At 47.0% G+C, this 18,368-nt stretch overlaps 1 protein-coding gene across 1 annotated transcript in view; it reads right to left on the minus strand.

Moving 5' to 3' along the window:
• LOC123244975 (serine/threonine-protein kinase TNNI3K) overlaps window positions 1–18,368 on the minus strand; it is a 131,629-nt gene that overhangs the window by 36,983 nt on the left and 76,278 nt on the right. Inside the window, exons 8-9 of the mRNA XM_044673658.1 lie at window positions 8,275–8,419; window positions 8,078–8,182 (exon numbers count right to left, since the gene is read on the minus strand). Of these exons, the coding sequence (XP_044529593.1) occupies window positions 8,078–8,182; window positions 8,275–8,419 (250 nt within the window). The remainder of the gene's footprint in view (window positions 1–8,077; window positions 8,183–8,274; window positions 8,420–18,368) is intronic.

Below are 18,368 nucleotides of genomic sequence, written 5' to 3' on the forward strand. Positions count from 1 at the left end.
GAGGATGTCTGGGAAAAGATGATGAGCTCAGTGTGGGAGACGCCGAGTTTCCAATGTCTATAAGACAACGAGTTTGAGATGTCCAGTAGATAGTTGGTGATGCAAGACTGGAGGTCAGGAGAGAGGTTATAGCTGGATCAGTACGGTTGGGAATCATCAGCAGAGAGAAGATAATTATATCCATGGGAACTGATGAGATCACTATGTAAAATAGACAAGAGGAAGCAGGGATGCGGGTCTAGGGCAGAGAAGGATTAGACTTCTTTTACTTGGCTCTGGGAGCAAAAGCTGGAAGTAACTGAGAAATCATTTAACCTAGAAATCAAGAAGATCTTGTTGAAAATAGAGCTGGCCCCAACTAGAATGTGTATCCAGATGCTGTGTGTACTCTTTAATGGTGTTCTTCAAAGCAAACCCAAGTGAATGATGAGTAGTTCCAGGATGGCTTAGAGAGGATTTCTCATGTGATATGTGAACTAGATGACATCTGGGATCCCATTGGATGAGGAGCTCCTCAAGGTCAGCATCCCCCGTGCCTAGCAGAGAACCTGGTCCATCGAGGAAACAATAAAGGCTTATTACTAGATTGAATGGCTGGAGTTTGTTATCCATGATACTGGCAGGGGTGCATTCTCATGCCTGAGCTATCTACATCCATAGAACAGAAATGTGTGCCTCCTACTCTACCAGCCAAAAGATACTCCTGCCAGGGCCTCAGAAAAATAGCGTAAGATTTCGAGGATTTTCTTACCAAGTAATTCTTGACGATTTTATTCATATTCATGATATTTTTCAAAGAGGAAATCATTGCAATGATCTTTTTTTTTTTTTTTACTTACTAAACGCAGGATTTACCTGGATATTTAGAGTAAAGGGGAAGAATTCCAGGAAGCTCCTGAGGATTCCTAGACAAGCCAAATGACTTGAGTCTCATATCTTTCTCCGAATTCATATGCACATCCCTCCATCAGCTAATATGGACATAGAGCTTTTATTAGGTGAAAACCCTTGAAATTTTTTTTCAGTGGACAATCAAGATAGAGTGTAGACTTCAAAAGCAGAGGTGATGATGTAGGTAAGTCCTTACACTACCCTGGTCATTTAGAAGAATGGTTGACTCCAATGACTTTAGGTAAATGAGAAAGCCAAAATATTAAAAATAAAGAGATATTTGTTCTGAGATGGTAAGCAAGGCCTCAAAATACCCCATCTTGTGAGACTTCTGGGGGGCAGATCCAAGATATGAGAAGAGTGAAAGCTGAGCTCTCCCAACATTCCTCTCAAACAACTTAAATCTCAATAATGCCTCAAACCAAATTCTTGGGTAGCAGAGCCAATAAAATGTCAGAGAGAGACATTCTTACAATCTAAAAACAAGTAGGAGCTTAGAAAGAAAGAACTGTGACATAGGGGTGGAAGTCCGCCCACAGCCCACATGGATGCCATGTCAGTGGTGGGACCAGGTAGTGGAGACAAAAGCAGCAGCAGCTTTAAGAGATGGATTTTTTTTTAACCCTTACCTTCTGCCTTAGAATCAATACTGTGTATTGGTTCCAAAGCAAAAGAACCAGAAGAGCTAAGCAATGGGGGGTTAAGTGACTTGTCCAGGGTCACATAGCTAGGAAGTAATTGAGGCCAGATTTGAACCCAGGGCCTCCAATCTCTAGGCCTCAATCCGATGAGCTACCTAGCTACCCTTGAGACTGATTCTTAATTTCTATGAATGCTAATTTTTTACATGTAATAGGGAAAATAAAATATTTTTAAAATCACTATTGATTAGAGAATACAAATTAAAACAACTCTGAGATCCCACCTCACACCTATCAGATTGCTCAACATCAAGGAAAAGGAAAATAACAAAAGTTGGAAGAGATGTGGACACTAATGCACTATTGGTGGAGTTGTGAACTAGTCCAACCATTCTGGAGAACAATTTAGAACTCTTTCCAAAGAGCTATAAAGCTGTTCATGCCCCGTGACCTAACCATTCTACTACTAGTTCTGTATCCCAATGGGATCAAAGAAAGGGGGAAGGCCCTACTTCTACAAAAATATTTGAAGAAGTTCTTTTCCTAGTGGTGAAGAAGGGGAAATCAAAAGCGTGTCCATCAACTGGGGAACAGTTGAACAAGGTGTGGTACAGAATTGCGATGGAGTACTGTCGTGCCTTAAAAATTGACGAACAGGATGGTTTCAGAAAAACCTAGGAAGACTTATATGAAATAATGCGAAGTGAAGTGAGCAAAATCAGGTGAACTCTGTACACAGTAACAGCAACATCATAAGAAGGATCAAATATGAAATCATTAACGTCCCTGATCAAGACATTGTTCCAAGATAATTCCAAAGGACCAGGATGAAAAATGTCCTCCACCTCCAGAGAGAGAATTGAGGAACTCTGAATGTAGGTTGAAGCAGAATTTTTTTATGTCTAAACTGGAGTTTTCTTGTATTATTATTTTTTTGTATTTTTTTTTTTTTGCAGCATTCCTGATATGGAAGTGCTTTCCATGACGGCACATATCTAATCCACATCCAAAGGCTTACCTTCTCAAGAAAGAGGTGGGCTGGGAGGGAAAGAGAGGATTCGGAATCCAGAAATTCTGACCATGATTTTTAATTTTTTCATGTCATTCAGACTGAGGTTGGGGTCTGCCAAATCAGAGGGACTCAGATAAGTGATGTCACAAGTAGATTAAAGGAAACTCGGAGGAAGGAAGTAATATTCTTTTTGCCTCAGAATCATGGAGAGAGGAGGTGGCTAGGCGAGCACCAGTGGGTCCATAGTGTGGCCCTGCATCAGGCTTAGGGAAAGACTAGAAGAGTGCCTAGGGCAAGAGCTGGCTAGGAAAGGAGGCTTGAGGAGGGAACAGCCAGCCCTCTGTGGCTGGTGCCTTTTTTTTACTCTGACACTCTTTTGAAATTATTGAATAAATACATATAAATTAAGATACAGTCTCCAGAGAATTTTAATCTTAACCCTACTGGGTGCAGAGGGTAATGCAGTAAATAATAAGAATACAAAGACACAACCAAAGAGAGTTTCTCCCCTCTGCTGGGGGAGGAGTGACCAGCTAGAAATAGGTAAGTATGTATGGAAGAGATCATTGGAGAGAGAGTGTCACGGATAGGGAAATCAGGAGAAGGGTCCTACAGGACTGGGCAGCAAGCTGAACTAAGGCACCAAGAGGTGGAGGTAAGGTCTGAATTGTGTGTGATAACCTTAGCAATAGGAATTATTCCAGAAATGCACATAGCCTTAGGCCAGTGATTCCCAAAGTGGGTGCTGCAGTGATCCAGGAGGGTGGTGATGGCCACAGGTGCATTTATCTTTCCTATTAATTGCTATTAAATTTTTTTAAATTAATTTTGAGGGATGCTAAGTTATATTTTTTCTGGAAAGGGGGCGGTAGGCCAAAAAAGTTTGGGAACCACTGCTTTAGGCTAAAGAATATTCAAAAATGCATTGAAAGAGTTTGAGACTTCCTTTCAAATAAAAGTCTAATCCTATCCAAAGCCTATCTCTGCCTCTAAACATGTCCTTGTCACCTTCTCTGGGCCCTTAGGGTGAGGGGAGTGCAGTAAAGCTGACACTTGCCTTCAAATGCCACCTCGGACAGGTAAAAGTTTGAGTGACCCTGGGCCAGTCCCAGTTACTCGCAGACTCATTTTCTAACATCTAGGAACTGGGATAGTTACAAGGCAAGATTCTGAGGAGGCTTCAGGGCTGTGATTTCCCTTGGATGTACTTTTGGTTTATTCATATAAGCTGCTCAGCTTCTATTCCCAGGACCTAACAGTGTCTGGCACAAGCAGGGGCTCAATAAGTGCTTGTTGGTGGATCATCATGTGACAAACGAGTTTCTGATTGTAAATGATAGTTCTTCTAGGCTAAGACCAAAGGAGGAATCATGTTCTGTTGTCTTCCTAAGAGCTAATAAGTGGGGAAAAGTCTCAGACTGCACTGAGTCTGAGGCATGATCACTCCCCCCACATGAATAATTAAGGCTGGATATTCCAGGGCAATGACAGAATTCTAGGCTCTGAAACCACCCAGGTTATGGCTTTGTAGCAGCTAAGCTGGCAGCAGAGCAGCAGGGACCTCCTACCTCACTGGTACCAATTGGGCTCCATGGAGATGGGACATGCCGGTTTTAGATGGCCGTCTACTGGAGGGCAAGAATCGTCTTTGGCCTCTTTTCTTATCTCCAGAACTTAGCACCGTGCCTGGCACACAGCAGGTGCTTCATCAACGTTTATGAATTGAATGGAAAGGAGATTTGGCATCGGTCTTCTCTTAGATGTGCCGACATCTTCTCTCATTTGGTTGCTATTTGATTAAAACAAATGCAGGAACGCTAGTGTGCTCAGAGGGCTTCTCAGCTGGACTCTTTCTTATGGAAGTACCAGAGGACATAGTTTGGAGAGGTAGGCCCCGAGTTTGAATCTTTGCTTCCCAGCTTGACCCAGGCATGTCTCTTAAACTCCCTGGGTCTCAGTTTCTTAATCTGGAAAATGAGGAGGCTGATTAGATAACGCATGTTGCCAACCAGCCCAAGTCTGGGCTTCTATACTACTTCCTCTGCGCCACTTTCCTACCCTCCTTTCACGCTGACTTCCGTGGGGTTGTTCCCCAGTGGGGGTTATTACTATTCTTGGGGTTCAACGGTTAACCCTGTGTGGCTCTCCTTCTAAAATTACATCCCCTGAGTTGGGGAGAACTACGTCCCTTACTGACCTCCGATCACAAGGCAAGGACCAAAAGGCTCAGTGTGTCTAATAAAAGAATATGCGTTTTACAAATGACTACATCTCAAAAAAACACTTTGGCCGGAGATTGCCCGGGAGCTTCAGCATATACACACAGAGCTCTGACCACAGACACCTCGAGCCCAGATTCTTCGATGCTTCTCTTTCACGTCCCGAGTAAAGGTTTAATCCCTTTTCCTGGCATTCAAGGTCATCCTCATATTGGTGCCAACTTTGCTTAGCTCACCTCCTATTATCACCTGCACACATAACATGCTGTATTTGCGTTTTATTCCCGAACACATCCTGCGTCTTCTATTTGCTCATGACATTCTCTCTGCTGGCTGTCTTTTGCATGTGGACATGCCATCCATTCATTAAGGTTTTACTCAAAAGCCTCCATAACGCCTTCACCCTAAGTCACATCCCTTGGACTTCAGAGACTTCTTTTAGCACTCTCCAGTCAATGAATCAATTGGCCAGCCAAGGAGCAGCTCCTTGGGGAGCAGTGGATTATGTAGGTGGCTGGATAACAAGAGAACCTGCAAACCGTTCTGCCCTGCAGGGGCTTCCATGCTACCCCCTCAAAGGCACTCTGCCGTCAAGCACTGCATTTTGGAACGGCTCCAGGTCCAAACTGGAGAGCTGGGGTCAAGCTCTGTGTCCGACACCTTGATTTGTAAGCAGGGCGAGTCATCAGACTCCGCAGCACCCAGACAAGTCTCTAAGGCTGAAAGGCGTAGAGGCGACTCCGGTGCTCCTCGGTGTTGGGGGCTGCCATGGCCCTGCTTCATTAAATAATAAAAGCAATCCTTTGGGCCTCACACAAATGAGATGCAGAGCCTGAGATAGATGGAGCTAGAGCTCCGAGCAGAGAGAACCCAATACAGATATGCGTTTTCTGACTTGGGTCTCCATGAATCTTAGAAACTATAACGAGAGCTATTGCGCCTGCCTCTCCCTTCGCTGGTCTCTGAACTCCGCGCTAGCACTGCCCGCTTCTTGTCTAATCTCTGAGCCTTACCCAGAGCACAGTGTCCTTCCTGTACGATGGACTCCTGAATAGGTGGATGGACGGATGAAGGGCTGAGCACGTAATCAAATCTGGCTCCTTTCTAGCCGTAAGGGAAGATGGAGGCCAGGAGCCAGCCCAAAGCTCTCTCCAGAGGCACCTCTTACTAAATGCGCATCCTCGGCCTTCTGAGCACACCTGGCTCTCCTGTTTCTCCCATGAGTCCTTGGCTAGGGCCTATGGATTTGTAGGTATTTTGTACATATTATGTATCCGTACACGTTTTAGTCATTTGCTTTTAGCTCCTCTGAAGATAGCCATCGTTTTGACAGAATCGCCGCCCGATGACCCATGAGCACGAGTTCATAAGCGCCTACTCTGGGCCGGCACCACAACCCTAACGAGCCAGGGCAGCCCTCCCAGATTTTGCGGGATCCTCGGATTTACAAAGCCAGAGTCTTACCCAAATCAAAGGCTGCCCCCAGACTTGCCTGGGCACCTCAGGAGAAGTTTGCCACCAACTACAGCCGCTCCTCGCATGCGCTTTTGAGAGCAGGCTGGCCTCGCCATGACTCCCGACGGGTTCCTAGAAAGAAGCCGGTGCCTCCTTGGGCCCTTTGCTGAGCAGCCCAACTATGCTTTGAAGGGCTGACAGCTGGCTTCCTTAGAATGAAGGGAGGCACCCTCGCACCCAGGGCGGGAGCAGTGATCAATATTTGTCTCTATAAAAGAACACAACGGTTCCCATTTGATGCTGGAGAGCTCCTGCAATAGGAGTCGGGAAGGAGAGAGATTGTGAGAGCTGCTGCTCTTGGCAGGCTCCCACAGAACAACGAGGGAGAGAAGCAATCTGCCTCCAGATGTTGATAGGCCTGTTGCCATGGCAATGCCAGGCGCTGTCTTTGTGGCTGTTGCTAGGACGGCGGCAGCTGGCTCTGCCTCCATCTGTTGTCCTGACTAGAGCATCTGCCTCTGCCTTCCCTGCTAGGTGTCTAGCCTGGGCCTCTTGCCCTTTCCTCCGTTTCTGCCGTCTCTGTGTTTGCAGCAGCTGCTCTGATTTCTCTTTGTTTTGCATGTGCGACTTCGGCTAGCTCTGGTTTCTGTGATGCCCATTTTCGATGATGATCATATTTAAATCGTACTCAGCCCCAGGTCTTAGACAACGGCAAGAGAGGCAGAGCTTCCAGGAATAAGGCCGTGATAGTGTCTCTTTCCTTGGGCCTGATCGGGCCCCCGCTGGGGTCTCGGGTTCACTTTGGGCTCCCCGGGTTAGGATGGACGGCAGGATGTCAGAGAGTGCCGAGGAGAGACCAACCAGGCTAGCGAAGGCTTGGCCAGAAAAGAAACATTAAGTGAGCGCCTCATGCTGTGCTAGGCACTATGCTAAGGGACGGAGGATACAGAAAGCCAAAAAGCAGCCCCTGCCCTCGAGAAGCTCTCAGTCTAACGGGGGACGAGAACACGTAAAAAGAAGCTGAAGGATGGGAGAGGATTGGAGGCTCCATGAAGACCCGTAGCCAGGGAGGAAAAGGAGAGATTGCTGTCCTGGGTCCCTCCTTTAAATGGCAGATCTGGAAGGAGCTGCCCCATGGCCACCCTCCGAGTTCTCCAGTCAGAGGGAGGGAGAGGGCCCGGGCCTTCGGGCAGACTGAAGAACGAGGAATTTCAGAGTCGGTGTAGACTTTCGGGAAGATTATTTACTGGAGAAAGGAACAAAGTCCAGGAGCTGGGCCACCAGAGGGGCTCTCAGTAACGCAAGATTAAAACTAGGGGAAGCCCTGGGGATGCCTCAGACGTGGCAGAGCTGAAGTGTGACACAATATGGGCCTTCTAGTATTTGAAGGCCTCTCCCATTGGACTTATTCTGCCTAATCCCATAGAGATCCATCAGGAGCAGTGGTTAGCAGTGAGCAAGAGCTGGATTTAGGTTTAATCTCAGGAAAAACAAAAGACAACAAAAATGAAGGCTGATGGGGGCAGCTGGGTAGCTCAGTGGAGTGAGAGTCAGGCCTAGAGACAGGAGGTCCTAGGTTCAAACCCGGCCTCAGCCACTTCCCAGCTGTGTGACCCTGGGCAAGTCACTTGACCCCCATTGCCTACCATTACCAATCTTCCACCTATGAGACAATACACTGAAGTACAAGGGTTTAAAAAAAAAATGAATGCTGATGATTGGATGCCTCTCCTGAAAACGGCTTCTAAGAAAACCTTGATAGCTACTTAATGGGCACAGCAAGAGGGGATTGTGGAGTGGCTACAATTCCAACGAGGCCCTTTTTAAAGGCCTTGAATATTCCTGGAAATATCGCTTACCTGTGAAAGGCTGTCTCACTAAAGATGTTTTCCTTTGCCAGACTTTCTGTTCCTGACACTTGGATGATTTCCTTGGCAACTTCGAATTTCCCATGGTAGCAAGCCCTGGGGTTAAAGCAAACATGGGTTATTTCTCAGACACCGGCAGAGTCCGCACAACACCCCCTGCAGCCCCAGCGCCCATCTGCCATACTCACAAGTGCAAAGGGGTGTCTCCGTAGATATTCGCTATGTGCGGCTGAACTTCAAAGTCACTCTGGAGCAGAAACTTGACGATCTCGTGGTGGCCAAATCGGGAGCAGAAATGGAGAGGTACGTGGTCTTCGTTATCTTGGGCATTCACTGTGGTGAACAACAGAGCAAGGACCAGGGCGTGGGGCCGGCTAGCCTTCAGTTTCCAGTGGAGCAATTGCCTAACACCATGCCCTGCGCCCAGGATAGCCTCGGCAAGTTCTAACTGATGTGATTCAACTCAGTGAGCACTTCTTAAGCCCTTCCTTTGGGTTTGTGTGCTGTGTTCTGGGGCTCAAAGGGAGAAAATAAAGCAAACAAAGCTCTCATTCCTGCCCTCGAGGACCTTGTATTTTAGTGAATAATAGTCCCATTCCTCAGCCTCCTCTCCCGATTGAAGGGTTGGCAAGTAGAGCACCACATTCTTCCCAGAGCCTTCTTTTAGAAAGGGCAGAAACTGGACTTCTAGTTCACGCCACATTCATCGAAGTGTGGTCAGATGCAACAAGATGTACCCTCTGTAGTAGGTAACCCCCGATGTCACTCTCTCCCTCCATTCCCAGCTGCCTTTTCTACGTTGTCTTCTACCTAAATTGTAAGGTCCTTGGTAGGGACTGTCTTTCTTTTTCTTACCTGTATATCCAGCAATAAACACAATACCTGTCATAGTAGGTGCTTAATAAACGTTCATTTTACTATATTGTATTGTATTGTCTTGAGGCAGAAAGTCACATTAAGACTGATGGAAGGATGGGGCTTTAAAAACTGCACTGTACTTTATTATTATTTTTTAAAACCCTCACCTTACTTCTTGGAATCAATACTGTGCATTGGTTCCAACGCAGAAGAGTGGTAAGGGCTAGGCAATGGAGTTCAATTGACTTGCCTAGGGTCACACAGCTAGGAAGTGTCTGAGGCCAGATTTGAACCCAGGACCTCCCATCTCTGGGCCTGGCTCTCTATCCACTGAGCCACCTAGCTGCCCCCTATACTGTACTTTAGATCAACATCTCACACCCTATTACCACGATAAACTCAAAATAGATAATGACTTAAATATAAAGAGTGGAATCAAAAATAAATTAGGTGAACATAGAATAGTATTCCTGTCAGATCTGTGGGAAAGGAAGGGATCTAAGACTAAACAAAAGACAGAAAGAATATTAAGATAGAGAGAACATTATAAAACATAGAATGAATGATTTTGGTTATGTCAAATTAAAAAGGTTTTGTAAAAACAAAATCAATGCAACCAAAATTAGAAGGAAAGCAACGAACTGGGGAAACATTTTTTATAACAAAATTATCTGACAATGGTTTAATCTTCTAAGTATATAAGGAACTAAGTCAAATCAACAAATGGTCAAGGGACATGAATAGGCAGTTCTCAGATGAAGAGATTAGAACTATCAATAATCACATGAAAAAGTGTGCCAAGAGAAATGCAAATCAAAACAACTCTGAGATACCACCTCCAATTTAGCAGACTGGCCAATACGGCAGCAAAGGAAAGTGATAAATGCTGGAGTGGATGTGGCAAAATCAGGACGCTAATACACTGCTGGTGGAGTTCTGAATTGGTCCAACCATTCTGGAGGGCTCTTTGGAACTATGCTTAAAGAACATTAAAAGAATGCCTGCCCTTTGATCCAGCTGGGTTTGTAGCCCAAATAGATAATAGGAAAAAAATATGTGTACAAAAATATTCATAGCTGTGCTCTTTGTGAAGGCAAAAATTTTGGAAAATGGGGGGGGTGTCTCCCTCGATTAGTGAATGACTAAACAAATGGTGTTATCTATTGGTGATGGAATACTATTGTGCTCAAAGGAATAAAGAACTGGAGGAATCCCATGTGAACTGGAAAGACCTCCAGGAAGTGATGCAGAGTGAAAGGAGCAGAACCAGGAGACTGTTGGACCCAGATACTGATACATTGTAGCACAATCGAATGTAACTGACTTTGCTACTAGCAATTGTGCAATGATCCAGGACAATCCTGAGGGACTCAGGAGAAAGAACGTATCCACATCCAGGGAAAAAACTGTGGGAGTAGAAACTCAAAAGAAAAACATAGAATCAATGACTTAGTTTGCTGGGGATAGGATTGGGGATGCTGACTTTAAAAGATCACTCTATTATAAATATGAATAACATGGAAATAGGTTTTGAACAATGATACATGTATAACACAGTGGAATTGCTCATCAGCTCTTGGAGGCGGGGAGGAAGAAGGGTGAGGAAAAAATCATGAATCATGGAACCATGGAAAAATATTCTAAATAAATAAGCAAATAAAAAATTAAATGAAAAAACTACACTGTAGATAATATAAGCACAGAAAGTACAAAATTTCTCTATTAATCCAATCCAAAGAACCTAACACTGAAGATGGTGTCCTCCATCACTTTTGGGGAGTGAGTAAAGATGGTGCCAGACAGAATCAATATTAAGATAAGCTAGAAGAATCGGGCACAATTCTGGAGCTGTGGATAACATAGCACCCAGTTTGGGATTCTACATTCCAACATAATGGGGGCTTCATAGTGGAGAAACTCTAGACAAACCTAAGAAAAAGGAGTCAGTTGGGGAGAAGGAGTTTCTGTCTCATTGTCAACAGCACTCCAGGCAGCTCTGTGAGCTCAGGAGATGCATTAGAGCCTCATGAAAAGTCCCACTAGTCTCCAGGGCTGGTAGCAGGGTCTGGAAGAGCAGCAGTGATTGATGGCAACATTGAGAAGGAATAACAAACTAGACACATGCAAGAAAGGCAGCTCGAGGACCCTTAATGGCACCAAAAGCTCAGCACCCACCACAGAGCTGTACTTAAGGTGAACTTTATAACAGAGTCACAAAGGAAAAATGGACTTATAGTCAAGAGGAGCTATGACTTTACACTTTGACCGGGTTTTACCAAAATCTGATACAAATCTGTTGTACAAGGGAACAATTCCCTCAGTTTTATGGTGTGATTTGTCCTGTCAGTTCTTACTTGAATACATTTTAAAATATCCTTTTAGAAAGGCAATTAAGGGTACTTGATTGCTAATCAACGGGGAGCAGATTTGATGGAGGCTTGTGAGATGTACTATTGCAGACATCGACTCTTCCAGATTACCCCTAGTTAGCTCAAGGGTGGAGCAGTCCCTGCTCTTTGGGGATTCAGACAATCCATTTGAATGGGACCTGGGGAAATAGCTCTGCAAAGGTTGCTACCCTGATATAGAATTAAGGAGTCCCTCCCCACTAACAAAGTCCTCAATGAAGCCTACAGGAAAGTAAGAGTATTATTTACCGTGTTAAATTGTGGAGCCGATCTCTGAAAATATGCCTACTAGAGCTGGCTTAATTATCAGGCCAAAGAGGGAGAGCAGTGAGTGGTTATTCATATGCAAGGGTCCATCTCACCTAACTAGAGACGGTGACACACTGACATGGAATATTTAATGTGGAAGCTCTAGTGATTGCTACACCTTTAATAGTCTTCCCTTAGATGGGGGGAAAGACATGTGGATGGCTGAGAGATGGAACAGATGTCCAAGAACCAAGAGATATAACATCCTGTAAAGATGAGCCATCCCAAGGCCCATCTCAAATCCTGCCTGTGCTCATAGTGGCTGGAGGCCCCCAGCCAGGCTACGCCGACTTTGTATTTATTGTTTACTTTTCTGAACCTTTGCCTATACCTCCCCTTCCCAGTTCTAACACTTTGTTTTTTGAGAGCCGGACCCCATTCATCTTCTCTTTGTCTTTGTTTCATTCTATGGTTTCATGAAATCTCATGGATGGGGCCAAGAAGGTACTTCAGAAATGACCATTAACTGAATCTTCCTGGCATCATTTAGAATGCAAATAGCGGGACTCGATAAACGATAAACTTACTGATAAGAAAGAACATTGCTTAGGGTGCTACTGGCCATGACAACATAGCAAACTCCCACGAATTATATGGATGGCAAAGAATCGGTTTTGTTCTATCTAGTTCTGCAAGTTGAGGAGAATCGAGGATGTCTCCAACTCTTATTCCCCTGCTGTCTCAAAACAGATTCAGTTAAGGTCCATTTGACAGAAACTTGTGGGATAGCCTTAGAGACACTGAGGCATAGTAGAAAAGGTCTGGTCTTCGTGAGAAGAGGATGTGGGTTCAAATTTGCCCCACAAGCTTTACAAGCCTTGTAGTTGTGGACGAGCCAATCACTGAGGCTCTCTTTGCCCCCGATAACTCTCTAGGACTTATTGAAATGGCCATTCAGCATTGGGAGAAGGGGCTTCCCACACTAAGGGAACCACAGATCCTGGTGGCCTCAGAAATGTGGGCTGGGCTGTGCATAGCATCCTTTTCTTGAGGACATAATGAATGAATTTCTTTGGAGAAGGAAAAGGTTAAACTTGGTAACATTGTGGTATGACTGAGAGAACATTAAAGTCAAGAATCTTGGTTTTAAATCTATTCACCAGCTGAATGACTGCATAAGTCACGGCTTCTCTGGGTCTCAGTTTCCTCATCTGTAAAATGAGGAGATGGGACTGGAGAGAATCTCCAATCACTTCCAGCACTGATACTGGGTGATCCTCTATGGTCATGTTTGACCTCTAAGGCCCCGTTTGGCTTTAAGGTTCTAAGATATATAATTCAGTGATTAAACAAGTAGAGATGATATTCATGTCAGTGTTTGGAGGCTTGAAAGCTACTCGATGCCTACTATCTCCTCAGATAATACGGTCCCTACCCTGACAGACTTCAAATCTAACTTGAAAGACAGGACTTACAGGCCCGTTAATTAAAGTCAGGTCAAGTGGGAAAATCACTGAGGGCCCAAATGGCTGCCTTAGAGAGTACCCTTATGGGAACCAGCACAGCCTGTTCGGTGATGACAGGGTCCCTCCTCCTCACGGGCAGGAAAAGGAATGCCACTAGTAACTGCCACTTGTTCTCCCTGGCAATGGAAGGTGAGCCTAGGCAGAAGGGTGGGCACCTACAGAAAGAGTGGGTGGAATGGCTAGCTTCTAGGCCTCCTCCTGAAGGCCTGTGAGATAATTCAAGGTGCTGTTGGAGTCTTTGGGGTCAGTTTTCTTTTTTTTAATTTTCTTGCATTCCTTTGTCTAGTGCATTTCTCAGTCACTGTTCTGCCCCACAATGAGTTCACTATTCAAGTTTCTGGGAGGAATTTGTTCCTTTCTATATCGATGAGAGACCCAGTGTGCTGTAGCAAGTAGATCCTGGATTTGGAGCCGGGAAGAAGTAGGTCGAAATCCTGCTTCAAAAACGTCCTAGTTGGGGGCAGCTGGGTAGCTCAGTGGATTGAGAGCCAGGAGGTCTTAGGTTCAAATCTGGCCTCAGACACTTCCCAGCTGTGTGACCCTGGGCAAGTCACTTGACCCCCATTGCCTACCCTTGCCAATCTTCCACCTATAAGTCAATACACAGAAGTTAAGGGTTTAAAATAGTTGTGTGGCTATGAGCCTCAGTTTCCTCATCTGTAAAATAAAGGCATTGGACTTAATGACCTCTCAGGTCCTTTCCAGCATTAAATCGATGATCCTAGGATAATGAACTCAAAGATCCTTCCTGGGTCAGATAAACGTTTGAGCTCTTGCCAGATGTTTAACATTTCATCCTCTCCTTAGTCTTTCTGGGAAACCAGATGTAATCCTATGACATTTACCCATGGAAATCCCCTGCATTAGCACTTTATTGTAAGAGGTCAGTCATTTCTGGAGAGAACTCCGCAAGGTACAAAAGTCGTGAATTGGTGATTCTTCATGATTGGTGTTCGAATTCTTCAAGTTTTACTTTCCATTCAGACAGACTTTTTGGTGATGATATTTTTTAAAGGATTTTAAAGCACTGAAATGGGAAGAGCAGGTGATTTCTTTGGTCTGCACGGACATCTTTCTCTTTCGGGCCATTCCTGCCTGATGAATGTCATCGCATATCTGTGAATTCACTCGGCAAAATAAATGGCCACAAAACTTCCGGAGGACACTCCTGTGGCCTAAGAAGCCAGTTTTACATAAAATAGATCCACGGAGGCTCCCAAAGCCCAGGCTAAGAGTATGTGGGGACTTCAGTGTGCACAGAAGGCCTGGTTAGTCATGAGCAATAACAGAGTTGGATTTATATTTCAATAGGAAAATCCAGGAAATGCTACCAAACACATGTTGGAAGCCAGTCCTCCATTTCATGTTCCACACTTGAAGCAACATTCGAATGCTGTCCTTGGGAGCAGGAAAAGCTGGTTTCACAGGTGGGGACAAAGCGGACTCTTGATGAATGTGTATCGACTGGCCAATCCTTACTAGGTGTGTGACCGCACATGGCATGCTTTATGTAGGTTCTTCTTGGGATTCATCTACCATCCATCTCCACGCCTTTGCACGGACGTGCCCCATTGCTGGCATGCGCTCTCTCTGTCTCTTGGAGCTCCTGGTTGCCTTCAAGATTCCAGGATCATCATTCTCTATTTCTCCCGATGGGCAGGCCCTCTCCCACCACCAAAGTCACCTTGAATACAAGGTATAGTTTTCACTTTCAAATCTGTGATCTGTGTCCGTGGTGGCCCCCTGGAGCAGAGCACAAATTCCTTGCAGGCATCCTCTGCGGGATTTTTCGCTCGATATCTAGAGCTCCAGCAACGCCTGATGCCAAGTTTAGTAAGTGGGGCCTGAAAGGATTAATATTCACCTTGGGAAAGCGAATTCACTTCTCTATGTAGCCATTTTCCATCAGCAACGTGAGAAAAATCCTAGACTTTGGTTGTGGTGGTGAGGCTCAGCTGAGCTAACGTTTACGAAGTGCTTCTTCATCCTTCAACCTTCCATCCGGCTGTCACTGGTACCAGCACCATGGCCAGCGCCATCATGATTAAGACCAGAAAGGCCATGGCTCCAGTCCAGCTGGGAGCAGACCTCTGTGGGACGCATATCAACATTCTCCCTGTTTCACTGTGTTCTAAGTTAAACCTTTTCGGGTGATGGTTTAATTGGATCTGTTTGCCTTTCAGGGGTGATGGAGGTCAGAGGCTGCGAGTTTGACTCCTCCATTTTGGTGGCTAAGCAGGACCCTGTCACTGACATATCCTGTGTGTGTGGCCCTGAGCAAGCCCCCGAGGCTCTCCAGGCCCTTCTCTAAGAACGCCAATGACAGAGGAACGTCTGTCCCCATCCGTACTAGAAGATCCCATTGGGAGTCCCTTTCTAGAGCCATCGTGGATCTGCTCAGAGAGAAAATGACTTTAATTCAAGATCCATTTTAATCTTTATTTCCAAAGGGCGCGCGCCCAAGGAAACAGCTGCCTCATTTCTTCTGTAAATGCTCACCAGGAAGCGTGTTTAATACTGATGATGGCTCAAAGTGAAAGCAGAGTGGCAATGAGGAAGGCTTCTTGGGGCCGTGAGAACGCCAAGGCATGCCAGGCCCAACGAGACAGCCAAAATAGCCAGGAGAACAGGAAGGGGAGGAAACAGAAGGGCACGAGGGCCCCAGGAGACACGGGAAGGGACAGCTTTCTTTCGACACATGTTCCTAAACAAGCAGATTCAATACACGGTCTTAATGTACGGTGAGGCTCCTAATAAATGACACCCAACTATCTGAGGCTTTCAGGTCACCAGAGAAGCAGGGTGGGGGGTTCTGAGTCTAACTTTAAAAAATAACAGCGAAACTATGAAAACACAGAGAACATATATGAAAGACTCCAACATATTTGGTACCGTGAAAGCGAGAGATAACGAGCCCTTTTTCAGTCTGTATCTGTCTCTCTCGATCTACATATACACACACACATCCGAAATGTAGATGGGGGAGAGACAGAGTCAGACACAGAGACAGAGAGGGAGAGACACAGAGAGAGGGAGAGGAAGAGACAGAGAGACAGGAAGAGAGAGAGGGAAAAGGGAAAGAGAGGGGGGAGGGAGAGGGGGGGAAGAAGAGAGAGAGGGAGGGAGGGAGGGAGAGGGAGCATCAGAAGGCGCTGGGTTTAGGAGGAGATCAGACTTGACATCACTGCTTACTGCTGGTACGACTTTGGTTTAGTGACTAACTGCCGGCCACTCCCAGACACAGTTTTTTCTCTTCTGTAAAATGAGAGATTCAGCCTAGATAACGTCTAAGCTCCAATGTAGACTTAGCTCTCTGAGGCGATGAATTGCCTGGAAACATTTTGCTTTCCGGCCTAGATGGCAGAGAGCTGGAAACCACTGGCATTTCTGCTTGAACCTACCCAGTTCCAAATCATTTTGTGGTGAGCATCATCCTTGCCGCCACTGTGGCCATTATTCCTAGCCTAACTCGCATTTGTGTCATGGTAAGTCCTCGGAGCTGTTTTCTTCTCCGCAATGCTATCCAGGAGGGGGGACATGCGGGACTCTCATCATTTTTCCGATGAGGACTGACTGGACCCGTCGCCCAGCTCCCAAGTCTCCTGGCACAGACCAGAACAATGTCCTCCTGACTCCGGCCCAGAATTCTCCGCTTCTACCTTGCTACGGACAGACATCTCGAGAGGTCCAGAGTAGCTGGATTTCCATCGTGGACCCAATTCCAGGAAGTGCCTCGAATGCCGTAAAGAGAAGAAGGACGGGGCTGGGGCAATGCAGCGCTGTTCAGCTTCACCAGCAACAAACAGGGCCCTGGTAGGGTGGAGCGATCCATGGAGGAAGTCATCGGAGCTTGCCGGCCGGACTCAGACCGTCCTGCAGTGGTCTTTTCTCTTTGCACCCCGGAAGGAGACAGCACCGCGCCCTCCCGGCTCTCTGGAGGGAAGGAGGCTGGGGTGCTCTTCCCTCCTTTGCCACCAGTTTTGACTAATTGTAGTAATTAAGTTGGAATGAAGGAATGAATGAATGAATAAAAAACCCTAATTGAGTGCTTACTACATGTGGAGCAGTGGTGAGCGCTGGGGACACAAACCCGGACTGAAGCTCTTCTTCCTAAGGGCTGCATTGAATGAACATAGTCTCTGGCAGAGCCCCATAATTTGGGTTCGAATCCCGGCTGTGAGACCTCAGCTCTGTCCCTTTCCCCCTCTGCTCTTCAGGGCCTCGGCATGATGGCCGTGCAGCCCGCAGGACCTCTCCCCATTCGTTTCTTCTCCCTCGGAAGGACTCCCGGCAGGGAGAGCCGCCTCCCAGGGAAGCCCAGCGCTGCCCGGCCAGCGGCCTCCCTCGAGGTCATTTTGTACTTCCTCAGCGGACAGGTTCGGGGAAGGAAGGGATGGAGAAGGCCGAGCCTCAGCAGACTGAGCCAGAGCTGGGCGCCCCCCCCCCTCCCCGCAGCTCTCGGACCACAGCAGGGCCGGGGCTGGTGCGCATGCCCGGCGGAAGGAATTCCTTCTCTGGGAGTCCCGGCCGAGACAATCTTGGGGCTAAGCGGACGCCAGTCCCGCTCCTCAGGTCTAAGGGCCCCTCACACCCGCGCCTGCCCGCAGGGGATGGACGGAGAACCCCAGCTCTGGGGTCTGCGGCGTAGTCAGCGCCGCCATCTTGCAGCGGTCTATGGCCCCAAAGGCTGCTCTGGGGGGCGGCGTGCTTCCCCCCTCCTTTTTCCCCTCCCCCCCGCTCTCTAAGGAGCTTTTGGCAGGCAAGGAGGCTGCCCAAGGGCAATCCCTGCCACGCCCCCCCCCCCTTTGGTCCCAGCACCGGCCATTGGGCGGGGGGCCTCCCTTTGGAGGGCTGAGCGAACACCGGCGGAGCCTGGGCGGCGGCTCATTTCAGGGCTGGAATCTATTTTCATTGCCAAGTGTTGGTGACATTCCGGGTTGCCATGGCAACCCCCTGTAACTACCGGGTTTCAAAGGGCGCTCCTTTACGGGTCATTCATTTCATCTCCCGCTTCCGTCCATTTTCCGTGGCCGAGGGCCGGGCGGGACCGAGGCGGCCGCCAGCTCCGCTGCTCTTCGGAATAAATGAACTGACCGATAAGGAGATAATGGGCCCGGCGGCGGCCAGGGGGCTGCAGGAAAGGTTCAGAGCAGTTGGGCCTTAAATACCAAGGCAGCGCGGGGGGCCAGAGGGCCTGGGCCCAGACGGACCCTGGTTGGACAGCGGTGGGGGGGGTGGGCT

This window comes from Gracilinanus agilis, chromosome 4 (genome assembly GCF_016433145.1).
Source record: "Gracilinanus agilis isolate LMUSP501 chromosome 4, AgileGrace, whole genome shotgun sequence".
In the NCBI taxonomy this organism is placed as follows: domain Eukaryota; kingdom Metazoa; phylum Chordata; class Mammalia; order Didelphimorphia; family Didelphidae; genus Gracilinanus; species Gracilinanus agilis.